General features: G+C 33.9%; 3 protein-coding genes across 4 annotated transcripts; all 3 read left to right on the forward strand.

The window, feature by feature from the left end:
• The first annotated feature begins 1517 nt into the window (after window positions 1–1517).
• On the forward strand, window positions 1518–6429 carry LOC111985053 (probable beta-1,4-xylosyltransferase IRX10). The gene is made up of 4 exons (XM_024016679.2): window positions 1518–1962; window positions 3375–3763; window positions 4518–4759; window positions 5706–6429. The coding sequence occupies exons 1-4, from the start codon at window positions 1866–1868 to the stop codon at window positions 6217–6219; spliced, it is 1242 nt and encodes a 413-aa protein (XP_023872447.1). The 5' UTR covers window positions 1518–1865; the 3' UTR covers window positions 6220–6429.
• A 6642-nt stretch (window positions 6430–13071) lies between these two features.
• Window positions 13072–16456, forward strand: LOC111985018 (uncharacterized). The gene is made up of 7 exons (XM_024016638.2): window positions 13072–13361; window positions 14069–14240; window positions 14420–14469; window positions 14642–14942; window positions 15369–15557; window positions 15652–15834; window positions 15990–16456. The coding sequence occupies exons 1-7, from the start codon at window positions 13180–13182 to the stop codon at window positions 16233–16235; spliced, it is 1323 nt and encodes a 440-aa protein (XP_023872406.1). The 5' UTR covers window positions 13072–13179; the 3' UTR covers window positions 16236–16456.
• A 1629-nt stretch (window positions 16457–18085) lies between these two features.
• On the forward strand, window positions 18086–26171 carry LOC111985054 (peptidyl-prolyl cis-trans isomerase FKBP19, chloroplastic). Of its 2 annotated transcripts, XM_024016680.2 has the most exons (11): window positions 18087–18237; window positions 18342–18414; window positions 18685–18822; window positions 20538–20623; window positions 20723–20773; window positions 21074–21154; window positions 21237–21281; window positions 21712–21767; window positions 25419–25494; window positions 25575–25722; window positions 25803–26171. In XM_024016680.2, the coding sequence occupies exons 1-10, from the start codon at window positions 18190–18192 to the stop codon at window positions 25668–25670; spliced, it is 750 nt and encodes a 249-aa protein (XP_023872448.1). In that variant the 5' UTR covers window positions 18087–18189; the 3' UTR covers window positions 25671–25722; window positions 25803–26171. The 2 variants fall into 2 exon arrangements, with proteins under 2 accessions (XP_023872450.1, XP_023872448.1); XM_024016682.2 differs by lacking the exon at window positions 25803–26171 and having other exon boundaries at window positions 18086–18237; window positions 25411–25494; window positions 25575–25622.
• Window positions 26172–26290: the final 119 nt, after the last annotated feature.

The raw sequence follows: 26290 nt of genomic DNA on the forward strand, positions 1-26290 counted from the left end.
CATAATACACATGTTAAATTTCTTGTCAATCGAATGTTATTTACTATTTAATTTATAAACTTATTTATTATGCATAATTTTAGACCATAAAAATTTGAAATTTAAACATTTGATTAATTATATAACTATTAATTTTTTATCTTTTGGAAATTTTACAAGCATGAAGTATTTAAGAAGAAAATGTAATTCAATGGTAGATTTCTCAAAATTCACATCTAATAAAAATATATTGAGTAAAATTGTAGTCTTAAGTTACAACCAAGTTTGTAACTTGTTGGCTTCTCAAAAAAGAAAAAAAGTTTGTAACTTGTTGTCAAACTTTGTTCAGAAAAGAATTGTTAAGTATTCACCCCCGCCCTTCTTCTTTTTTTTTTTTTTAAAAAAAAAAAAATTGAAAACGTTTTTTTATTTTGAAGTTTAATATTAAGGAAATGAATGAAACTCATTACCGTTTAAGTTCATTTTTAATCTTTCCAAAATAAGCCAATAGATTACATTTTAATAGATTTTTATTTGAATCCTCTATAATGCTCACTTTTCATAAAAATAGAAAGGAAAGACGTATGCTGATACAACAATTAAAGAAACTATTTATGTGTAATTTGAGTCGTATTATAGATGATCTTATTAATTGTCACTTAGGCCTAGTTTGGGAGTAAGGAATGGAATGGAATGAAAAGAATAATTTTATAATATTCTTCCCTTCTTTTGTTTGGGAGTTTTAATGGAGGGAATGGAAAGTCAATTCCCTTATTTGAGAATTTAAGTGAGAAGAAATGAAATGGATATGAGGGAACACTCATTCCTCTCTATTTTCTTAAAATCTCAAATTTTCATTTCTCCCAAAATTGTGAGGCATGAGAGGGAATGAAATTAGATTTAATAATTTTTTTACTAAAACTCTCAAAATACTCTTATATATTCAACTTTTTATTTTAAAATAGGAGTCTAATAGTAATATTATTATAAAATGATTTCATTTTATTCTCTCTATGTTACTCTCAAATAAGATTACTTACATTTCATTTATTTTCATTCCTTGATTTTAAAACATCCAATCAATGTGACTTAATTTCATTCTATTTCATTCATTTTCATTTACTTATATCATTTCATTCAATTCCATTCCCTTCTTTTATGAACTCTCAAACGAAGCCTTAATGGGTTAAAAAAAGAGGGACAAATGTGTTAGCAAAAAGTTAACCGGGTGCTCTAAGAACATTTATTCATAAAATATTTGAAAAAAAATTTTATGAGAAAAGTCAAAAGTAATTAATTTTTTTATGGCTTTGTATATTTTCTATAAAAATAGTGTTTAAAATTTTTTAAATAGTTTATTAATAATTGGTCTAAGTACACCAATTAATGGAACCCAATATTTAATTGAACTTCATTCTTATTTTTATAATCTGGCTTTCTATAGTTCTATTACTAAAGTAATAAAGTTCCATGTTTTTAATACATCTATTTTTCTTTTTAAATTCAAGACAGAACAGCTTGACTTGTTTATCAGCCAATGAGATGGACTTGTTATCAAACCGGCAAAACAAACTCAGCTTTCAGTAACCCCCATAGATATGTACATGTTTGCTGCAATTTCATCACGAAAAATGCACCTTCTCTGTTTCTTCAAGCAATTCCACTCTGTATTCCCCATCAATCCCTACCTTTAAACTTCCATTTTTTATTCAGTCTCATAAGTCTAAACTCTAAGAAACCTCCTCAACTACCACCCATACGACATTCCAACCATATACTCTTTCTTCATTTATACACCCTTTTCCTTCTCTTTGAGACAAAAACCCACAAGACCCATTTCCATTTTCTCCATTTCTGGTCTCAAAGATTGCATTGCAGTCAGCAAAATGAGGATTTGCATATGGGTTTTTCCTGTCCTTATCGTTTGTGGTCTTGTTTGTAGGATTAATGCTGACCAGACTGCGCGTACTGAGCGAATTTCAGGTGATTTTACTAGTTTGAAGTTTTCTTGATTGATTTAAGTGGAATTCTAAGCTGTTCTCATGTGCTCAATTTATGCATTAGCTGTTTATATTATCCATTGGAGTTTGTTGCCAGTGAGTCAGTGACATGGCAATTTGGTCCGGGCTTTTGTTGTTTCTATGTTTCTACTATAGGTTCAAGCGTTGAAATTTGGTAATTTTGCAGTTCTGCTCTACTGGGATTTTGGCATTTGTAATATGTACCGTTCGAAATGGGGTGTATGTATGGTTGATTACATTGGCGATGTGTTAGTTCAGCACTAGTTAGTGATATATCTTTGGGGGTTCTTGTTTAATGATCAGTTAGATTTATGGGCTTATGGAATATCTTTTCCTTTCAAATGGAACTGGTATTTCAGCTTGAATATGATTGTTCGTACCAGTATGATGGTATTTTATTTTTTTATTTATTCAGTTTCAGTTATTAAAGATTAGATATTATTGACGGAAACTAGACCATTGATTCTTAGGGGAAAATTGAATTAGAGAAGCACGTTGCCTTAGAATGGTTTTCAGTAGCTTCCATTCTTAAACATTTCCTAGTGTGGTTTTTATATTTATTACTATTTTTTTACTCATCAAAAGTCTTGAGAATCTGCTTAAGAATGAATGTCATGTACTAGATTTTTGCTTCATATCAATCACACGTGTCATGATTATACACATTGGACTTCACTCTGCTGTTGGCAGAATGTGATTTGAACCACGGCAATTAGCAGAAGTGCATATTAGTTATAGGCAGATCATATAGTACTTTCTGCCTTCACTGACTAAGAAGAGCATCATGTTTTCACACATGCTCATCATATGGCTTAGGTATTAGTTAAGATTGAGATAAATTATTTGAGATGTGGTATGTTTGATTTTCCTTCAAAGCAGATTTCTAAGAAAAAGTTGTTAACCCAACATTTTTATTTATTTTTGCTGAACTCATTAACAATGATTGTGTCTTCACATTGTTGTCCAAAGTCTTAGATCACACTGATCCATTGACTCAACTTGTGAACCACTTCTAAAATGCATGCACTGGACTGATAAATATTTAAGAGAAAAGATACAGAAATTTTATTGGAATTCTAGCTGCTGGACACTGTTTGTAAGGGCGTGCCAACTCTAATTTGATCAATTTCATGCTCCAGCACACTGTGGATATGTTGCTTGATAAACCCAAAAAACTGATACTTTTTAACATGTATATTGTAGGCATACATAGCTTCTTTTCTGTTAGTCTTGATTGTAGAATGACTGGCAAATTGTGATTTGAGCTTATTTTGGTGAAGCATCCAAAAGAATAAGTCTAAATTTAGTAGAGCAGGTTGACTCAGTTGGACTTTGAAGCATGAATCTTAGCTTTGGTTGGTCTTAATGATGCAGGAAGTGCTGGTGACGTCTTGGATGATGATCCAACAGGAAGGTTGAAAGTTTATGTATATGAGCTTCCAAGCAAATACAACAAGAAGCTTCTTCAGAAGGACCCAAGATGTCTGAATCATATGTTTGCTGCCGAGATCTATATGCATAGGTTCCTCTTATCCAGTCCTGTTCGAACCCTCAACCCTGAAGAAGCGGATTGGTTTTATACCCCGATATACATCACTTGTGACCTTACACCAACTGGCTTGCCATTGCCCTTCAAGTCTCCACGGATGATGAGAAGTGCAATACAGCTCATCTCTTCAAAGTGGCCTTATTGGAATCGTACAGAAGGGGCTGATCACTTCTTTGTTGTGCCCCATGACTTTGGAGCCTGCTTTCATTATCAGGTTAGAAACTTTATTTGAATGGACCAAAGATGTGGCTGGATATAAGGTTGCTATCTTTGTTGGGAATCCTCTCCAGGTTCATAATAGACATGGAAGATAGATAAGCATTGTTGAGTTGGTCAAGTGAGAAATTATGCAAAATTTTTTGATTGGATTGGATATAACATTCAACTTATTTTCTTAGTACTGTAGCTTAGGTTATGTCATGTCAGCTTTGGCATCAATCTTCCACTTCCATTAGGTCATCAATCTTGTAGCCTAGACTTTGTCATTTCACAGAAAGGAAGGTGTCTGGATATCCCTTGGCTTTCTAAGTGACACATTGAAATGTTTTTCTTTGAATTATGAATTAGAAAGGTGAAATGAAGGGTGAGGAAACCTACAATACTCATTTTAGAGAGGAAGAGACTGGACATATTTATACTCATTTAAGAATAGATCAGTTATTGCATATTTCAAGTCATCTAAGTAGCTTTCAACTCATTATGCCATGACCATAGCTGGGTCTACCCTTGCTCTTGTTGGGGCTAGTATGGCTTTGGTAACATGATATCAGGTTTTGTAGCGGGTATGCAAGATTTTTGTTGTAACATAACAATCAAAACACACCTGTTCTTATATTTAAGGCCATGACTCCTCCCAGTCCCCTTGCAGGGATGCTGCTGTTATTTGCATGCAAAATCGTCTTAAATTGCAGGATTGCACATACTGATCATGATTAATGTGAGGTTCACTTCTGGTTTGTATTGTGTAGGAAGAGAAAGCTATTGAACGGGGCATTCTTCCATTACTCCAGCGTGCTACATTGGTTCAGACTTTTGGACAACGGAACCATGTGTGCCTAAATGAGGGTTCAATCACTATTCCTCCATATGCTCCCCCTCAAAAAATGCAAGCACACTTGATTCCCCAAGAGACTCCACGGTCCATCTTTGTCTACTTCCGTGGCTTGTTCTATGATGTTAACAATGACCCCGAAGGTGGTTATTATGCTAGGTATGCTCTTAATGAACTTTTACAAGTAATTTGTCACAATTGGGTCTAAAAACTTTGGTTAGGCGTACTTTCTTTATCAATGATAACCATTCTAAGCTACCTAAGTATTACAACAAATATGTGAGATATCCTTTTAAGAGTTCACAAAGAAATGGATTATTAGAATAAAAAGGGAATGGAATTTAAAGTGACCTTATTTTGGATTAATATAAGGAATGGAAAGAATCAGTTTATGACAACATACCATTATGTCCTCCTTATATAAATTAAAATTTTTAATATTATTATATTATTAACGGCAATTTGAGAAGAAAATAATTTTCTTAACCAAATAAACATTTTAATTATGTTGATATTATATTATTATAATTTTTTTGAGAGAAATATATTATTATAATATTGTAATATAATATAAAATTTTATTTTTATGTATTGCCATCATAATTGTTTTTATTTAATGTAGTAATTTATATATATTATTTTTAATTGATATATTATAATATTTATTTTTATTTACTATAATATTTTTTAATATAATAATGATGAGAACAAAGAGGGAGGATGTACTAATATGCGGAGGGGTGTGTGAGAACGTATTATTGGAGTTAATATAAGGTTACTTCAATTTTCTCCCAATCATCCCATTTATCGAGGGAATCAATTTTGGCATTTTAAGAGAAGGGAATGGAATGGGCATTCCTTCCTGGTTGTAAATGAATTGACCTATTTATGAACAACTTAAGCTCGGCTTGGGAAAAAGCTTGTATATGTTCATTTATTTAGGGCTGTAATGGCTTTTTATTTTATTTTATTTTTTAATGCTATAAGAAGACATGGTGTCCTAATTTGGATTTGGGTTCAGCCTTAATCTCTAATGTGATAACCTTATGTAGCATCTCTGAAGTTTTTCGGTCAATCATGTCCTGACACTTTCGTTTAACTGCAGAGGTGCAAGGGCAGCAGTTTGGGAGAACTTCAAAGACAATGCACTTTTTGACATCTCAACTGACCATCCAACCACCTATTATGAAGACATGCAAAGAGCTATATTTTGTTTGTGCCCTCTGGGATGGGCTCCATGGAGTCCTAGGCTTGTTGAAGCAGTGGTATTTGGTTGTATTCCTATCATTATAGCAGATGATATTGTTTTACCCTTCGCTGATGCTATCCCATGGGAAGAAATTGGAGTGTTTGTGGCAGAAGAAGATGTCCCTAACCTGGATACAATTCTTACATCTATACCACCAGAAGTGATTCTAAGGAAGCAGAGATTGCTTGCAAATCCTTCAATGAAATCAGCAATGATGTTCCCACAACCTACACAACCTGGAGATGCTTTCCATCAGATACTGAATGGACTGGCTCGCAAGTTGCCTCATAAAAAGAACATTTACTTAAAGTCTGGTGAAAAGCTTTTGAATTGGACTGCTGGACCTGTAGGGGACTTGAAACCTTGGTAATAGAAGTGGTTTAGCATTGTATTATGTTCACTGATTCTTCTCAGTCCTGTGCTGTATCAAATTGAGAAAAGTGTTGACCTATGCCAGAAATGTAATTTTCCCCTTTTTGGGAACTGTAATTTTGTAAAAATGGTACTTTCTGGAAATTCCTGAAGGTAATGTGTATTTTGCCAAGTCCAGCAGCTAATTCAAAATTTTGCATTTTGGTTTCGTGTACTGATTAATGATTGGTGGACTAATTTCTTGATAAGTTAAATGACTCGTTGATTCTATCAAAAAAAAATAACAAATGACTCGTTGATGGTCAAAACTTTTTAATCTCTGTTGCCTCATCAGTGTCATGTAACTTTTGGTACGCAATCCTCTATATTTCCAACAAAACAAATGGAGGCGATGTTGATGCAACAAGTTTGCAATGGCAAACACTGAGAAATTATATATTTTGCAAGAGCCAAATCATTTGCTATAAATTTTGTTCCTATGATCCTTCACTCTGTCGAAGTTGCATGCAGCTACTTAAGATGGCTGTCCCTTAAGTTATCGCAAGGGTCGACTTAATGGGGTCAAGAAACCTGACTCTTTGTTTTTTTTTTTTTGAGAAGAAGCAACCTGACATATTGATCAGATAACTAGGGTCGGAATAATTGGGTCAAGTAACTTAACATATTGATTCGGATAGGCCAAAACTAGCAGTTTTTCATACAATCTTAAATTGGCCATTTGACTATTTACAAGATTTTATAATAATAATTTTATAGAGTAGCCAAAAAAAAAAAAAAAATTAAAGTGTAAACCTTTATTTTTCTTGTTAAGTTTCTATATTAAATACTAAATAGCCCAAAAGGTTCAAGTGATAGTTCAAGTAATAATATTCTTCGTATATAAAAAAAAAGAAAGAGTAATATCCTTTATGATGTTTTATGTCTGTGGCTCAAATCCTACCTCCTACATATAGTATTCATAGTATCATTTTCAATAAGTATAACAGGTTCATGTATTCTTATTTTTTATTTAAAAAAAAAAGGGTAAAACAGGTTCATGTTCATCTCGAAACTATTGGCTCAAGTAGGGCTGGCTCAACAACTTTGGGGGCCTTAGGCAAAAATTTTAAGTGGGGTATTTTTTATATTTAAATATTAATCAAATAATATATATTGAATTTTTTTTATTTAAAATCTATTTTTCTTACTTTTTGATACACATCAAATTATTAATTGGTATGATAATTTATAATAATTGATAAAGTAAGAAAACGTGATGTCCTATGATTGTGGGTTGTGCAGCTTGTGCAGTATGCAGTGTGCTTCTATGCAGTGCGCAACTGTGCAGCCTGTGCTGCTGTGCAATGTGCAACTGTGCAAATGTCCAGCCTGTCCTATGGCTATGTGCAAAAAAAGGTGCTCTCCTATGACTCCTATCAATCAATCATGCAGTGAAATAGACTAAAAAATATATATAATTTAAATTGAATAAATAGCAAACTCCTCATCTTAATTTTTGGAAAGATGAAGAGGAGGAGAAGATTACCTCTGGTATGCCCACAGCCCATGCTACCCCTTTTCAATTTTGAATTTATTGTGAATTGAAGGGAATCAACAAAGAAAGATTACAAGCTAGATTGAGTTTATAGAAAAAGATCAAAAATCAAGATGAAAAAAAGAAAGGTAAAAATATAGATGGAGAGGCAGAGAGATGAGAGATGATAGATTTTTCTTTTGTTTTTGAAATTTATAATCTCTATTTAGCATATTTCAAGACAATTATGTTGTATTATTAATGAATTTGTCTGGTATTAATTTTGATTTTAGCATATTTCAAGAATGAGTTAATAAATTTGTCTCCTAAAATTTAATTTTGTTAGCTGAAGTTTGATTATTTTTGTTTTTCACCTTTTTAATCTTCTGTATTTTAGGATACAATGGAGATTTTTTAATGCATTTTATTGAACAATAAAAGTACTTAATTTTTTTAATTAAAATATATAGATAAATATATTATATATATAATTTTATTTTTACAAGTGAGGGTTTTCTTTTATTTGGGGGTCTTAAACGGTTGCATCAATTGCATCACACTGGCCTGGGCTCAAGTGGTATTTTTGACTCTGCTGCCCAAAGAGTTCGATGGTGGGGCTAATCCCTTTAAAATCTTATTATTGTAGCAAACAAAAAGAAAAAAGAATATTCATATTCTTGCCAAAGCAAAAGGCTGCTAACTTAACAATCTTCCATGTTCCGAGAATAAATTTATATACAGAACTTAGATCCAAGCAGTACCCTGCGGTGCTGAGTTTTTATAAGTAAGAGGGCTGTTTGTTCTGACCAAAAAATGTTTTTTTCTGGAGAGATTCTGACCAAAAAATGTTGTCTACCTCTTATAGACCATTAGCTAAGCTTCAATCCGTATTTATATTAAATTATTAATTACTAGTAACAATATTAACAAATGCGGCCCCAACCACTCCAACCGTGCTTCTTTCTTTTCCAAACTTTCAATGACAAGTAGACTGCAGGACCCAATTTATGATGGATGGGTGTACCTGAAGGTCCCGAGTACATATTTTTCAAGTTAGAACAAGAGTTAGACTTGCATATATGCCCCCCATTGGCACAAGCTCACACTCTACATTATCCTACTTATGGAAAGCTTATATTAGAGATCTGAAGATCTAAACATTTTCAATTGAGTGAATCTACCACAAGGGACACCGGACACTTAGCACATTTGTGCTGCTCTTTAAACCGCACAGTTATGTGACAAATGAAGCTGGTGCTTAGAACAATACTCATAATTAATATCCAATTCAAACTTCCCTTTTGAAAGTAGCTGATTTCAACCTCAAAAAATATATATGAATTTTTATTAATTCTATTGATAAATTATTTTGTCATCAAATAAGGAACCTAAAATAAATGCCATAGTTTTCAAATCTATTGAATCTATCAAAAACAAAATATTCTGTAATTATAAAGTTTTAAACAATAAAAAAAAAAAGGGATATTTTCACATCTGCACCAAACCCAAGGCTTCATATGTTGTAGTATTCAGTTGTGTTTGTTCATTCATAAAAAAGTGTGAAGTCGACTAAAGATAGAAATTGCTTTTTCAAATTAAAAAGAACAGAAATTTTCTTTTAATTAGCATATTATCTTTGCATCTTGAGAGACTTTTTTTTTTTTTGGGCCGGGGAGGGGGGGGGGGGGGGGTGTTGTGGGGAGAGAGGAGGGTTAAGTATTCATTGTAATTTTATATGGGCATGATTAATATTGTAAACCTTATTTACTAAGAAACTACTGTTTGAAGGGCCTACATGAAGCCACTAAGTATGGGGTCATAAAGAGAGATTTACAGGCACTTTCTTAGCCTCAGGTAGATTGAGCCATAACCCAGATCCTAACTTTAATATTCTCTAAATTTTTATGTGGTGGGCAACAATAGTCTTTCAACCAAACTAATGTCATGTTGTTGTCTTGGAGAACTTGAACTCAAGATATACCCCCACAACATGACCCAAAACCATTAGCAATGACTTTGGGTGGTGGCTAGTTGAGACCTGTAATACAAAGCAGCATGGCAAATTTGGACTTGAACCATCAACTCACTAGAACTATATATATATATATATATATACATGAGTTGAGGGATTGGCTGGGAAAAAATGGGTCAACTTGAACTTGGTTCATGAAAGGGGGATCCAAACATATTAATATATATTTGTTTAGCAAAAAAAAAAGTTCAATATATATTTTATTTCTATTTATTATCTTTTATTCTTAAAGGTCCTCATTTAATTAATTTTAAAATTTATCTAAGGGTAAATTACAACGGCCTCACTTGAGATTTAAGGAAATGGCACTTCTTTAATCCAAAACTTTAGTCAAAATGACATTCAACCCCAATGGCCAACCTTGACTTAACATTGTTAATAGTTTGAATTTTTTGTGGACTGACAGACTCTAGGTTAAACAAATCACTCCCATATTTCCCTTACTAACATAACCTTGGTAAGACGATTTCAATTTTTTTGTTGATTTTGGTGCTTTTGTAGTTCCATAAATATTAAAATGCTATGAAGGTCAATTTCCTCTAAAGGTAAGACTTCTCCTTTAATTGATTGTAATAAATTGTGTTAATCTTGTGACTTGAATATGTTGAGTTACAATGTTCTTAGCCTTCATTTGGATATAATTTGATGAAGTTATTTTGATTTTTAATAGTTGCAAGTAGCTTTAATTGATGATATTTTTATGACTTTTCATGTTACAAATTAATCAATCATTCATTCCAACAAAAAAAAATTCAAACAATCTATTTTTAATGTTTAAAGAAAAAAAAGAAAAAAACCAAGAGTGCAGCCGGGAGGTACTTAAGGATCAACCAAGCCCGTCATGGGTCTTGGATGGGTCGTTCAAGTTTAGATAATTTTGACCCAAATCTCATTGGGTTGAACTCAAACCCTACCTGCTGTCCCGTTACTCCTGTTGGAATCGTAATAACATTAATACATTATTATACAGAAACAGAACAGAACAAACTTTCTTTCTCTTTCTAAGTTTCAACTTTTTAGGTCTTACGTGCATAGTCACATCCATTCTTCAAAGAACTCTTGTACCATTCTGTCTTCGTCTTTTTATCCAACAAAAAATAGTGTCTTCTTCTGCCCCTGATATAAATTCTTCAGATTTTTACACTTGTAAAACTTGGTGAGGCATGCCTCAATTTTAGAGATTGAAAATGCAATATAAAGTTATTATAAGTAGTTAGAGTTCTTTTATAATTAAATTGAGGCATGCTTGGTTAAAGGACAAGCTAGGTTTTCAAATAAAAGAATATACTTTTATGCGAAACAAACAATTCTTAGTTTCTTACATGAGTCATTTCCTTTGGTATATGAAAGCTAATATAAAATTACTATAACTTGACATAAAATGTTTCATTTTCCAAAATTACTATAATTTCTCTTTCTCTGTTCTCCCCCCCCCCCCCCCTTTTTAATATAAGATAAAATTTCTACTTTAGCATAATCTAAGTATATATGTGTGTGAAGCTTCCTCTTGAAGACTTAAATTCCGGCCCTTGCTCCCCACCACTCCACAAGCATTTATACTTGTGGAGTGACCACTGTACCAAGGGTGTGCTGTTCCCCTTGGTACAATGTCTTCTTCTGCCCCTGATATAAATTCTTCAGACTTTTACACTTGTAAAACTTGGTGAGGCATGCCTCAATTTTAGAGATTGAAAATGCAATATAAAGTTATTATAAGTAGTTAGAGTTCTTTTATAATTAAATTGAGGCATGCTTGGTTAAAGGACAAGCTAGGTTTTCAAATAAAAGAGTATACTTTTATGCGAAACAAACAATTCTTAGTTTCTTACATGAGTCATTTCCTTTGGTATATGAAAGCTAATATAAAATTACTATAACTTGACATAAAATGTTTCATTTTCCAAAATTACTATAATTTCTCTTTCTCTGTTCTCCCTCTCCCCCCCCCCCCCTTCTTTTTTTAATACAAGATAAAATGTCTACTCATACTTGTAGAGTGACCATTGTACTAAGGGTGTGTTGTTCCCCCCTCCCTTTTGTAAATGTTCTAGTTCCTAATTTTTCCACTTGTCAAGATCATGTATCTGCCTCAACTAAATTGTTAATTAATATATTTGATGCATTCACATCCTCACTAGTCTTATTTAGAGTAACAACACTTTTTCTTATCCTACCACAGAAGTGCAAGAGTTTTTTTTTTCTCCCTTTTTAATGTTAAAAACTTAAAATCTTCTTTCAAGGTCTTAAGAGAATACTAATATCTAAATACAAGTAATAAAATCTTAATGCAAATAGAAGGGATTAGATATCGAGTTCAAATTATAATTTTCTTTTTGAAGTAATTGTCAACATAATTATTATTTTTTTTCTTTTTTTTGTTTTTTGGTGAACCTGTCAAAATATTAACTGGCACCCAATAAAATGGTGATAGGTCCTATAAAAGAAATCGGTGAGGGGGAGTGATTAGAGCAGGCTGAAGGTATGAGGCAAATAGGCAACCGCCTACAGCTTCTTATGAAAAAAGACCCCCAAATTTTAACAAATAGACATATCTACGTACCAATGAGAGTATTAATTAAACTCAAAATATTAGCTAATAAATAAAAATAATAATTTCTTTTATCAAAGAAAAACCAGAAAATTTAAGAAGATTATTTTCATTGGATGTGGCAATGACTATTGAGTTTTCTCAATTTTAGTGTAGAATTCATTAATATCCCACACACAAATACTGTTTGTAATTTTGAATCTATAAAAATATATTTTAAATGAAAAAAAAATCAAATGTTAAATAAATTTTTATTAATATTTAAAATATAAGAATAGTCTTCACTTAAAGTAGCCGCCTTAAGCCCCACAATGCTTAAGTCAATGGAATGACTCTATGTATTTGTTTGACAATAACTTAGCTAACTTTAAAAAAAATTTATTATTAAAAATATGCTAAAATATATTTATAAATTAAAAAATTAAAAAATATAAAATTTTAAAAAATTATACATAAAAAGTAAAAGCCAGCTGACTGTAAACGGATAATAAAGTTGCAAAATTAGCAGATTTATCTAATTTTATAGAAAGAAATTACGAGGTCAGCAATGAGATGAGAGCGTCACATGAACAAAAAGTCACAGAGAGAACAAAACAAAACTCACCAAATGTTCCCACCTTATTTAACATCAACAGCCACCTCTCACAATCTCTACCTGCCCGTTTGGTCAAATAGAGAGCTGATTTTGCTGACACGGATCAAGGGGTAAAACTTGAACCAACCAAACCAAACAAAAAACCATATATAGTCCTAGGCACATGTCCACTATCATCGTTTGTATCATAGCGTAATATATAAACACACGCAAAACGCTCTCTCTCTCACCTTCACCTACCCTCTGTGACTGTGTTGCGTTTGATCCTCCATGGCTACTATTTCCAGGCTCTCAACTCCGAGCCATGCCGCCTCTGTATCCTCTACGTTGAAACCCAGATCTGCACAGCCTAAGATCTTGATTGGTTTCTACAGGAGCAGTGATTTCAACGCCAAAGTTTCATCTTCCAAATTAGCCGTGAGGAGCAACCCAGCTTTGAGGGGCCCTTTGGTGTATGTTTTCTCTTTTACTTGTTATTTTCTTAGCTGGTAATATTGTTATCGTGGGTTTTTTGTGCATGTCTTTGTGGCGATTGTGATTTGAAACTTTTATTATGGTAATGATCTGATTTACAATCATATTGTGAATATTTTGCGATTTGACTGTCACCCATTTTTTTTTCAATTCATTTTTTCAAGGGAAAATGAGTTGGGATCTTTGAGATACTATTAGAACAAAAGAGGGTTCTTTGTTATTCTCCTGAAAGGTGACATTTTTTAGACATACTAAGAGTGAGAATCTCCATGTGTTTGTTTAATGTCTCAAACTTTCAACGTGCACTCTATTTGTGGACTGGTTGCTCTTCTGGTTCAAAAAATTTATAAATATTGATTTCCTTTCAAGTTCTCAGAGAATTGTGAATGATTTCCTGCTTACGATGCATAATCTGTACCATTCAAAATGCATCATTTGGAAGGCTTAATTCTGTATGCGCTCATGGTTCTTGATTACTAGATATCATCCAAATATTGATACTCAGCGTTACATAATATTTTGACATTAATTCAATATTATGGTCGTTAGTTTTTGAAATCTTAGATTGCTATAAATTTTCTTTTTTTTTTTTTTGGATGTGTTTGTAATCTGTGGTTATTGCATGGCAGTCCTCTTAATCTTGAATTGTAAACTTTGGATTCTTATATATTAGTTGTTCTTACAGTGTCAAGTGTTCCAAAGCTGATGGAAATGGAACTCCAGTGAAGAGAACAGTTCTTCATGATCTCTATGAGAAGGAAGGGCAGAGTCCATGGTATGATAACCTCTGCCGGCCTGTTACAGATCTGCTTCCTCTAATTGCAAGTGGTGTTAGAGGTGTTACTAGCAACCCAGCGGTAATTATGCACATATTATTAATATTAAACTTTTCTCTTTTTTCTTTGGGGAGGGGGGTGGGGATGAAACCATGAAGATCAGTTATACTTATAGAATTGTATCTGAAGATGCTTTTTATGCAGTTTTAATTTATCACTTCTAATCCCATGTAACTAATTTTTAATATACATGATCACAGATCTTCCAGAAAGCAATATCATCTTCAAATGCTTACAATGACCAATTCAGGTAGTGTGTGTGTGTGTGTGTGTGGCGTGATGTATGCATAACTCTTACCAGTGTGCTGGTTGCTGCTGACTTCAGATATCTGGAAATTAGATGTGCTTTTCTTTGATTATTGTCATTCCAGCAGGTAGTTTATCTGGCTATAAATCCAACCTTGAATTACTTGAATCTGCAGGGAACTTGTTCAATCAGGAAAAGACATTGAAGCTGCATACTGGGAACTTGTGGTGAAGGACATTCAAGATGCATGCAAACTTTTTGAGCCAATTTATGATCAAACAAATGCTGCCGATGGTTATGTTTCTGTTGAAGTGTCCCCCAGACTTGCAGACGAGACTAAAGGGACTGTAGATGCTGCAAAATGGCTCCATAAAGTGGTTGATCGGCGCAACGTTTACATCAAGATTCCTGCTACAGCTGCATGCGTTCCCTCTATTAAGGATGTTATTTCACTTGGCATAAGCGTGAATGTGACAGTAAGTAGTAGTTCATTCTACACATCCATGCTTAGCTTAAAAGAAACTCTACAGCATTTGGTAGACTTTGGTAGTTTTGTTTTATGTGATCTTGGATTGTATTTGGCTATCTCCTTCACTTCTCTATGTCTATAGTGTACTATTGGACCATCACTTGTAATAGATTATGATTACAAAGTGATTGTAGTATACTGTGTTTATTTGGCCATTACTAAGTGAGGTAGTCTTTGTAAGGAATATCATGATCTCCTTGATTGACAAAGCTTTTCTAAGCATGATGAAAATGGAATATTTACAGCATTTTGTTATTTTGGTTATGTGACAGATAAAGTGGTAGTATTATGAACTTGTATCATAATTTTCTAAGTTTGATTTGATTGCCATTTGGTACCATTCTAACCGTCTCCTTCTGTTGTGTATGCACAGCTCATATTCTCTCTTTCTAGATATGAAGCAGTCATTGATGCTTACTTGGATGGTCTTGAAGCTTCTGGCTTAAATGACCTCTCCAAAGTAACCAGTGTTGCTTCCTTCTTTGTCAGTCGAGTAGATACCCTCATTGACAAGAAGCTTGAGAAGATTGGAACCCCAGAGGCCCTTGATCTTCGAGGAAAGGTAACTAGATTGTGAATTCTATTTTTCCTGTGGGGGAAATAGAAACCTAGAATTTAGAGATTTGCTAATGTCATGGCTAATCACTACTTTTCAGGCTGCAGTTGCTCAAGCAGCCTTGGCATACAAACTCTACCAGAAGAAATTCTCTGGTCCAAGATGGGAAGCTCTGGTGAAAAAAGGTGCCAAGAAGCAGAGGCTGCTGTGGGCCTCAACCAGTGTTAAGAACCCTGCCTACCCTGACACCTTATATGTTGCTCCTCTCATTGGACCTGACACGGTGAGCCAACACATTTATCATACCTCAGTTTTGTTATATGCTTATGGGCTTATGGCCTTTGATGAAAATTAGAATGGAAGTTCATGATTGTCAAACTCAATTTTGTTAAATTAAAAAGTCATCCTCTTTATATTTGTTGTCGTTTTTCTGTGTAGGTGTCAACCATGCCTGACCAAGCTCTTCAAGCATTTATTGATCATGGTGCTGTTTCAAGGACAATTGATTCAAACGTATCTGAGGCTGAAGGCGTTTACAATGCACTCGAAAAATTGGGCATTGACTGGAGCGATGTTGGCACCCAGCTTGAACTTGAAGGTGTGGATTCCTTTAAGAAAAGTTTTGACAGCCTGCTCGATACCCTGCAAGAGAAGGCGAACTCTCTTAAATTAGTCAGCCTGTGAGCGTCATGGTTTGCTTATTTGGGGCGATGCAAGGTTAATAAAACTCGTGGGGTGCTCAATCCTGCTGTAAATGTAGTTGATGAATGCACTATAAGACGATAAGGATGTATTTTGTACGAGTACGTTTATTATGTGAGGTTTGATTACATCATTTTCTGATTTGTAAAGATTAGTAACGATCTATAAAATGTGGAAGTGTTTTGGGGAAGTATTTTGTGAAAGTTACTGGTGCTGATAATCTCTCCTCTTTCCTCAATCAAGAAGTTACTTCTATTAGGTGGCCCAGGAGCAATGAGGTTCTGATTCAGTGACTCCTGCATTTGCCCAAGAGAGCCTAGCTTGTTTACCTACCAACAGGATTTGGACGTGTTATTTAATGAAGCTTATTGAATGGTTAATTGTGTACTAAAACTACATTAAGGACATAATAATCCTGCTCCTGGTGATTCTTTCAAAGCATCCTTGAACATTAACTAAGATTGCGGTCTAATTTGTAAACTGTTATCTGTATGGATAGAGTCTACCTTCAAACCAGTTTAGAGAAAAACTATTTCAACCCATTAACCATTCAAATTTGTAAACTGTTATCTGTATGGATAGAGTCTACCTTCAAACCAGTTTAGAGAAAAATTATTTCAACCCATTAACCATTCAAATGTACTTTTAGTCATCTGTCCGTGTTTTTAAATAATTTAATGAGTTATTTGATTTAATACACATGAAATATTTTTAAAAAATTGCCACATATAAATTGGATGAGATTCTTTTGAAACCAGTTTGGAAAAATAAAACATTGTTCGTTATGTATGGGGAAAAGAAGATTAATATTGAGTAGATTGGTGCCCTTTTGTTAGTCTTGTTTTGGTGGAGGGTAGCCATAGCACCTTAAGTGGCTGTGAGCCACTCCTTTGCTCAATTAGAATTCTATCGATCTCCACCAGTAATATTGAGTAGATTGGTGCCCTTTGGTTAGTCTTGTTTTGGGAGAGGCTAGCCATAGCTTGCCGCCTTAGGTGGCTATGAGCCACTCCTTTGCTCAATCGGAATTCTTTCTATCTCCACCAAACTTGACTTGACCTGAGTTTTTACTTTTTTTGTTTGGAAGAGTTAACTAGCTCTCTTGGGAAAATGCAGGAGTTAGGCAAAGCCCCTTACATACTAATATATATATATATATATATATTTTTTTTTTCTTCTTCTAATTTTGGTATTGGTAAAAGAGGGAAAAAAATTTCTTCCTTTTACCAAAACCAAAAATAGAACCAAAAAAAATAATACTAGTGTGTAAGGGGTTTTGCTAGCATGCTAGATTCAATTGCAAGTAAAAACCTACCCATGTTACTTGAATTGGCAAAACTAATACCTATCGGCCAAATCGGGTACTTGTTGTCAACTGAATTTTGGTCATTCCTACTTATGGATCATTTCTCTTCGTGGGTTACTTTCTGGCCATGAGTTTGGTGTATATATTTGAGATTTTTTTGGTTCTATTGTGGTAGGATCTAGAAGAGCTTAGATAATTTGTAATCACCCTTCTTCATTTATTTGTTATTTTTCATAAATGTGTTCCCTCTTAGTTTGTACTCTCTTTAGTTATATTTTTTTAGCAATAAAATTCTGCAACTTCCATTATATATATATATATATATCAGATAAAAAAAGTTTTCTCTTCTAATCTTGTTAGTTTAATAAAGATTAAGAAATATAAAGCTATAGAAGAGATTTTATTAATCTAATTAATAAATTTTTGTTTTTTAAAAGAGTGGCCCTTTTTTATGGGCCCATGTGGAGAAGTAAAGCCCAATAACAACCAGAAGGTGGCAATGAGCCACAAAGACACAGCTCTAAACTAAGGTTGTTATCTTCGCGCGAAAGGCCCCCCATCCCTCCCTCTCTCTAGAAACTAGAGTCTACTAAAGTTGACAGGCAATCTTTATTGTATTGATAATTAGTAATGGCGTGGATTTCAGGGGTTGTTTCTCTTCCGTTATCTTCAAACATAGTAAGTACTAAGTACTACTACGTCTACCGTCCTCCGACCTTGTCGTTCTTTTTCTCATCTCATCTCATTTGACTCACTTCAATTCAATTCATATCTCATCTCAGGGATGCTCCAGAGTTTCAATTACTCCTCAATCTCTTCACCGACCTCACTCCTTTTCAGTTCCAACTTCATGCGGTTAGTTTGTTTGTTCGTTCTCAACCCTTCTATTTCTCCCACAATTACCAATCTTCAATAATTAATAAAACTGTATACCGATTTGGAATTTTCTTTTAAGGTTTATGCTGATGTGGCTTAATTGAGGGTTTTCAGTTACCTGCATTATTTTCTAGCTTTCTCTATATGTTTTGTGTGCAAAGTGGAAAAATTTTAGTGAATCAATAATTGTAAAAGTGCTTGTTTTGAAGTTGCACTGTTTAATAATACTTTTATTTCTGAATCTTAAAGGAGACCCAGACCCCACGGCTTATGGGAAAGTCGTCGAGCGAAGGAAAGTTTTGATTTCATCAGTTGGGATGCTTGCTGCTGGATTCTGGTGGAATGCTTCAATGGATGGAGTATCTGTGGCAGCTGAATTTACTGACAGTAACTCACTAACAATGACTTTCATTCACTATATTTGTGCACGCCAGCATTGTTTTTTTTTTTTTTTTTTGGTTACTGGAAAATTCTGTAAGTAAATCGTGGTTTCATCAAAAAATTAATGTCAAATTTGGATGGATAAGCAATGCCTCACTCTTTTAGCTAGATTATATATGAATGAATGAAGGTCCTATTAGCCTTCTTTATCTCACCAGTCACCTGCTTTATTAGCATTACAATAATAAGGTTCCAAATTATATCAACTTTAGAGATTCTGCAAGGCTATACTAGAGCCTTAAATTTCATTTTTTTTTTTTTTTGGTTACTGGAAAATTCTGTAAGTAAATCGTGGTTTCATCAAAAAATTAATGTCAAATTTGGATGGATAAGCAATGCCTCACTCTTTTAGCTAGATTATATATGAATGAATGAAGGTCCTATTAGCCTTCTTTATCTCACCAGTCACCTGCTTTATTAGCATTACAATAATAAGGTTCCAAATTATATCAACTTTAGAGATTCTGCAAGGCTATACTAGAGCCTTAAATTTCAACTAAAATCTAAACAATTGAATTCCTTAATTATTTTGCATTTGTGATCATGGCTTGATAATCCATCCGTCAGCTTTGGCTGAAATAAGAGATGACATGATTCCTTTGGGTATGTGTTCTTACATGTTAATAGTTTAGCTTGGCCATCACTTAGGACTCTTCCTTGTCCTTCCTCTCATTCGTATGATTTTATGGGTCATTTATGGCCTGTTTGGATGTTTAAAAATGAAGGGGGAGTAGAGTAGAGGAAGGGAGAGTAATCCAATTACCTTATTTGGAAGTTTTTTAAGAAATGAGGGGGAGGAGTTTGGAGGGGTTTGGAGGGGTTTCAACTTCCTCTAGCCCCTCATTTTTAATTCTCCCAAATTGGAGAGATTTGGAGGGAGAGTAGAGTACATAAACTATTGACTAAGTAAATTACCTAATTTACCCTTATTATATTAACAAAATTATACAAGGAGAAGGGCTAATTACTCCCTTCCCCCTTACTAATTTTAAAAACATCCAAACAAAGTAGAGGGGAATCATTCTCCTCTACTCTCCTCCCCACTACTCCCCTCCCCTTTACTCCCCTTTACTCTCCTCCCTCTCTAAACTTTCAAACAAGCCATTAGAGTTTTCATTGAATATAGTCTAATTTCTTTAATTTTGAATTTTTTGATAGTCAATATTTACACTATTTATGCCGTAGGTAACCTAGGTTGATTTCAGTGGATTTAACTATAGCATATTGCTTTGCTTTGCTTTGTATCTCAGTCATATGATTGTGGACCATTGGGTAATCTTAATTTGTTAAGAATCAAATATGTTAATATATGGGAGGCTTTTTAGTGCTAAATACTAACTATGAGCACCATGTTTGGGATTACAGTGCCAGCACTTAGGGGAAAGGACTACGGCAAGACATTAGAGTTTTCATTGAATATAGTCTAATTTCTTTAATTTTGAATTTTTTGATAGTCAATATTTACACTATTTATGCCGTAGGTAACCTAGGTTGATTTCAGTGGATTTAACTATAGCATATTGCTTTGCTTTGCTTTGTATCTCAGTCATATGATTGTGGACCATTGGGTAATCTTAATTTGTTAAGAATCAAATATGTTAATATATGGGAGGCTTTTTAGTGCTAAATACTAACTATGAGCACCATGTTTGGGATTACAGTGCCAGCACTTAGGGGAAAGGACTACGGCAAGACTAAAATGCGTTATCCGGACTACACGGAGACCGAATCAGGTCTTCAGTATAAGGTTGCCTGATGAAAAATAGCTAAGCCCTCCAAAACTGTTTAAGTGCACAAGCATCATAATTTAATTATCTGTTCTAACAACATATTTATGAGAATGCAGGACTTGCGAGTAGGAAATGGCCCCATACCAAAGATGGGAGAGACTGTAGTGGTAAGCCACTAATTATTCATGTGCGTTTTTTCATAATGTAAGTTAGCCAAGACTTGGAGCCTAATCTCATTCATTTAAAGAGAAATTTTAGACTGCATTAGTTCCATATCCCCAATTATATGTATAAGTATGCATGGAGTCATCTGTCTTAAGTCTGATATAGTTGATACGTGAACATTTGACAAAATGGTGAGCTGAATTTAATACAATATAAACCATGCAACATTGAAGTTCAATTCTAAGTTGTTTTATTCTCAAATTATCTAACTGAAGCAGCAATGGGCAATGATGTTGTTCTAGGTTGATTGGGATGGTTACACCATTGGATATTATGGCCGTATATTTGAAGCCCGAAACAAGACAAAGGGTGGCTCCTTTGTGGTATGGAATGCTTATCATCCTTTAACTGGAGTTTCTACCATACTCAATTAGAACACAATGATATTTAAGTGCTTAATTGCAGGGTGATGACAAGGACTTCTTCAAATTTAGAATAGGAACTCAGGAGGTGAGGAATATTCTTTTCCCCATTTGATCAATAAACAGTGTTTTCCTTCCATCTTGTATAAGATGGAGTGGAGAAGTACTGTGTCTCCTCAAATTCCTATATTGCTATGAATTTGATTTCAATTCTAAATCTTGGCTCAAGTTAATGCATGTCTATCTCATGTTGATGAAGCATTTAATTATTTTTTTAATTTTTTTAAATTTTTTATTTTACTATTATTATTTTTTTTTTAAGTATGGAATTATATAAGAAGATACTGCTTATTGTTAAATTCTATAGTGCAACTTTGTAAGTCAAGATTCAGTAGGGAAGTGCCACTTTGGGAATTGGATTCAATTGGGATGCTATGGATTAATTGGCCATATTGTTATTCAGTTGGACTTTCAAAATTGAGGCTTCTAATGGTGCTCTGTTTCTCTTGAATCTTCAGGTAATACCAGCTTTTGAAGAAGCTGTTTCAGGCATGGCTCTGGGTGGCATTAGAAGGTGCTGCATCTACTTTCTAAAATACATAGCATATTTAGACTATGCTATTTTCTGAGTGATCCACAAAATTTTTGAACAGTTGCATTAAAAGTAGTGCACCTGCCATGTGAATTAAGTAATGGATTAATTATCACATATGTAATAGCTTAACAATTAACACAACTACAGTAATCATCACCACAATCCTTAGTGATAAAAAGAATGTACAGATTTTGGTGACGAATTGGAAAACTTTTGAAGAATTTTCCAAATGAGAAACCACTCCAGGGTAACCAACCCCATATGAAATTTCCACAAATGAAGAAACAGTTACAATTACCCTATAGTCACAAAACCTTTGTAGACTAAACATGACTTGTAATCTCAGCAAGTAGCCTGTTTGCCTCTCACCTCAGCAACTACAGAACTCTAGAATTTTTTAATAGAAATTCCCCCACAAATGAACTCATTTGCATCAACCCAAAACCCCAACACTCCAAAGAACTCCTTGAAGGGTTTCCACCAAACAGGTAGAGGTATGAAGTCTATAGTGATTCTAGTTAACAAAGTAACAGATTAATTATTGCATACGCTCAAAATTAACTGACACAACTAAGTAATAATCACTACAATCCAAAACAATTAAAAAGTAAAAAGAAAACATGTAGAAAACTTTTGAAAAACTCTTCAAAAGGAAAACCTCTCCCGGGGGTAATGAACCCCATTGGAAATTTTCACTATAGAAGAAACAGTTACAATCAATCTATACTCACAAAATATTTTTAAATGTGACATGACTTGTAATCTCAGCAAGCAAACCATTTGTCTCCTACCTCAGCGACTAGAATTCTGAGATCCTGCTATAGAACTTCCTACATGAATGAATTCATCTGCATCGACCAGAACTCAGACACTCCAAAGAACTCTCTGGAGGGTTTCTACCAAACAAGTGGAGGTATGAAGGTTATATCAACCCCACATAACAAAGTAATGGATTAATTATCTCATATGTCCGAAATTAACTGCATAAAAATTAACACAACCATAGTAACAACCACAATCCAAAGCAATTATAAAATAAATAAATAAAAACCCACAGATTTTGGTTATGAAGTGGAAAACTTTTGAAGAACTCTTCAAAAGAAAAACCACTTAAGAGGATGACTAACTTCACAAGAAATTTCCACTATAGAAGGAATTGTTAAAATTATTTTATACTCACAGAACCTTTGTAAAATAGACATGACTTTGTTGTAATAGCATGTGCTGTCAGACTTTTTAGCTCAACAAGCAACCCGTTTGCCTCCTGATTATTGGCTCCAGAACTCTAATATCCTTCTATAGAACTTTCTCCACAAATGGACTTATCCGCATCAACTTGAAACACCAGCACTCTAAAAAAATCTCTGGATGGTTTCTACTTTCTACTAAAAAAGTAAAGGTATTAAGGATATTTGTGGTTTGAGGATAAATTACAGAGAGAAAATCAAAGGTAAGCTCAAGGAGAGGCTTTTTGACGGTTTAGACTTGAGGAAATTTAGGCTCTCTCATAGGTATTAGAACTGTTGCCTCTGTCACCTTCAAAATTGCACATGAAAGATATCTATATGTAGATTCAAGTTTACTAGTTTAGGTTAAACTGTGTCTAAGAAAAGCCAGGAATCTAAATTCCGTAATCTCGCTTGAGCGAGTGTCAAGCAAGGTTACTGCCTGACTTGGTGATCGTTTTTGAGGAAGTCTTCATGAATTGCAATCTTTAGACAGAAACTTGACTCAATACCTAACCTACTTATTTTCAATGAATATGAAACTCATTAAAGTGCATTTTGCCACACGAATTCACGAACTAAAATCTAGATCCTAACACCATGAGTCAAGTATATAAAGAGGATTACAAATAATCAACATGTATGCCTAGTTTATTACTTTAGTGTGATTTCAAGAACCAGTCAAAGCTCATTTGCTTAAAGGTAGTGCACAATGCACATGCCACACATTAAGTATATAAAAAGGATTACAACTGAATGACATGTATGCCTGGTTTGTTACTTTGGTGTGATTTCAAGGAACTGCCTAAGCTCCTGTCCGTAATTCCTATGGCCATCAATGTATTTTGTCTCTAGATGCATTCACTAAAATGTGCCAAGATTGCATTCTATGGATTAATTCAGCTGTGTTTGGTAACTCTACTGCATTTTGGGATAATGAATTCTAACCGAATAATGAATTCATTACATAATGCATCTCTTTGAAAAAAATGCATTTGGTATTACGTTGAAACTTTTTCTCAAGGGTAATAATACTAAATGAAATAGTGTTTAGTTATGTCATTGGATAATGCTTTTTTTTTTTTCCCATTAAATAATAATTTAACCATTACCCAATCAATATCTTTTTTAAAAAGAAAACATAACAACCCCAACTAAAAAAAATGAGATCTATAAAAAAAAAAATCAAAATAATCTTCTTTTTTCACCAATTTCTTTTAACTCTCTACAATTTCCCCCAAGAAAGAAATTCTAAGAAGTCAAGCCACCATGCATAATCTATTTCCCAAATTTCTAAATCAATCTCTAAAATCTCTGAAACTTCCATGCACCAAAGCCACTGTATACAACCCGATCACCCGCCACCGTGTACAACATGATCACACATTAACAACAAATGGAAAAAGGGCTGAAACTGCAATTGCACACGCCATCGTGCACAGTGACTTCTTGGTCACCCAATTACAATGATTACACAAAAAACTCTCAGCAACAACAAAAACAATCAAGCCTTTCTTCCAAATTGTTGGTGTCATCGATAAATCCTCAACAAATGAGTCAGCTTTGGCTATATATCCACAACAATAGATCCTTTTCCTGGCATTTTATTCTATCCAAATTCATACTATCTATTACTTCCTTAATTGACATGTCCTTTATTACTATTTTTACTACTGTTATTTTTGGCATTCCTCTACCTTTTTGTATTCCCTCAACTTGAATCAACTCACTCTTGGTCATCAATGCATTAATCACTCTCCTTTTAACATGACTAAACCATCTCAAGCAGCTCTTCATCATCTTTTCATCAGTAGAGACCACCCCTATTTTTAAACGAATTTCCTCATTTCGAATTCTATCTTTCCGCTAAATAAAAATCTTATTCTCAACACAACCCAAGCCCCAATTGCAACCACAGCACCATCACCACTATCACTGAATCTCAACCACAATCTCAATCCCAGGCCCCAATTGCCATCCATCCTTCTTCGCCTTCCTTAACTGCTAGATCCAAGCACTACCGAAAATTGCAAAATGCATTTCACATAAGCCAAGAAACTTGTCAAGCACTACCAAAAATTGCAAAATGCATTTCACTATATAAAAATCTGCAAAATGCAGTTCTACTAGAGATGCCAAACTCCAACTTAATAGACTCATTATCTGGGTACTAGTCACCATACCTTCAAGTTAATACCAGCTCACAAATTGGTGCACGCCTTAATCATATGTTCTTTTGGATGAAATTTTGAGCTCCTGGATATTGTTAATGCAGCTTCTCTTGACCTTGAGCACAAAATTTTAGTAGTATTGGCAAAATGTATACTTGCATTGAGCCTGGGAAAAAAGGGAGGGAAAAAGAAAATTGTATGCAAATTTCATGATCCATTTTGCAGTGTTGCAGGATCATAGTGCCGCCAGATCTGGGATATCCAGACAATGATTACAACAAGAGTGGCCCAAGACCAACAACATTTTCGGTAAAATTTGAGAATTTTGTTGATACTTGTATTAAAATTTTGTGAACCCTTACAAGATACAATGCCAATGTGTTTCAAAGGGTCAACGAGCTTTGGATTTTGTACTGAGGAACCAAGGGTTGATAGACAAGACTCTTTTGTTTGATATTGAACTCCTAAAAATCATATCAAACTGATCACCTGTGAAGCTCAACATATGTCACAGATGCCACAATCTGAAACATAGAGGTTAGTTTTTGTTCTGTTTTGTCCTTCTACTTTGGAAAAGGTTCATAGCTTTCATGTATTTCAGCTGCTCTTTAATCCAGGGTGCTGGAAGATCATGATCTGCCACAGAGACATAATATGATAAATGTTAAAACATGGTCTTGATGAACGTAAAGATGATCTCCACGAAGATAGAGAGATATTTTTATTTACTTTTTATACCTTTTCATGAGATCTAATATTATGGTAAGTAGCTTCTATTAGTTTATTTACCACTGGTCCTTGCCCAAGAAAGTATGAAGATGTACAAGAAAGGTTATTTTCACACCAGCCTGTGTAATTAGAATTTTTTTTTACTGTATTCTTGTACTAGTATTATATCATCTTAACTATATCTCATTGGACCAAGACTGTATCATTTATGCCGGTAATGGCTTAGCATTAAATTCATTTCTATGAATCGAGTTAAATTCATCCAAAGTTTTTTTTTTTTTTTTTAGTAAAAGGCAAAAGAATAGTTCGCTCTGTGCTCACCGCGTGTCTGTGTAAATTCATCCAAAGTTGATGTAAAGAGCTCTAGCATCTTTCC

Source organism: Quercus suber, unplaced genomic scaffold, assembly GCF_002906115.3.
Source record: "Quercus suber isolate HL8 unplaced genomic scaffold, Cork oak 2.0 scaffold_1002, whole genome shotgun sequence".
NCBI lineage: Eukaryota > Viridiplantae > Streptophyta > Magnoliopsida > Fagales > Fagaceae > Quercus > Quercus suber.

What these genes read in the sequence shown, in the direction of transcription:
- LOC111985018 (XM_024016638.2), top strand. Translation starts at nt 13,180, where the DNA reads ATGGCTACTATTTCCAGGCTCTCAACTCCGAGCCATGCCGCCTCTGTA. An exon ending in GCTTTGAGGGGCCCTTTGGT is followed by an intron (nt 13,362 to 14,068) that starts GTATGTTTTCTC and finishes TTGTTCTTACAG; the next exon opens with TGTCAAGTGTTCCAAAGCTG. An exon ending in CTCTCATTGGACCTGACACG is followed by an intron (nt 15,835 to 15,989) that starts GTGAGCCAACAC and finishes TTTTCTGTGTAG; the next exon opens with GTGTCAACCATGCCTGACCA.
- LOC111985054 (XM_024016680.2), top strand. Translation starts at nt 18,190, where the DNA reads ATGGCGTGGATTTCAGGGGTTGTTTCTCTTCCGTTATCTTCAAACATA. An exon ending in TTCAGTTCCAACTTCATGCG is followed by an intron (nt 18,415 to 18,684) that starts GTTAGTTTGTTT and finishes TGAATCTTAAAG; the next exon opens with GAGACCCAGACCCCACGGCT. An exon ending in CAAAGGGTGGCTCCTTTGTG is followed by an intron (nt 21,155 to 21,236) that starts GTATGGAATGCT and finishes GCTTAATTGCAG; the next exon opens with GGTGATGACAAGGACTTCTT.
- LOC111985053 (XM_024016679.2), top strand. Translation starts at nt 1,866, where the DNA reads ATGAGGATTTGCATATGGGTTTTTCCTGTCCTTATCGTTTGTGGTCTT. An exon ending in GCGTACTGAGCGAATTTCAG is followed by an intron (nt 1,963 to 3,374) that starts GTGATTTTACTA and finishes TTAATGATGCAG; the next exon opens with GAAGTGCTGGTGACGTCTTG. An exon ending in GAGCCTGCTTTCATTATCAG is followed by an intron (nt 3,764 to 4,517) that starts GTTAGAAACTTT and finishes TGTATTGTGTAG; the next exon opens with GAAGAGAAAGCTATTGAACG.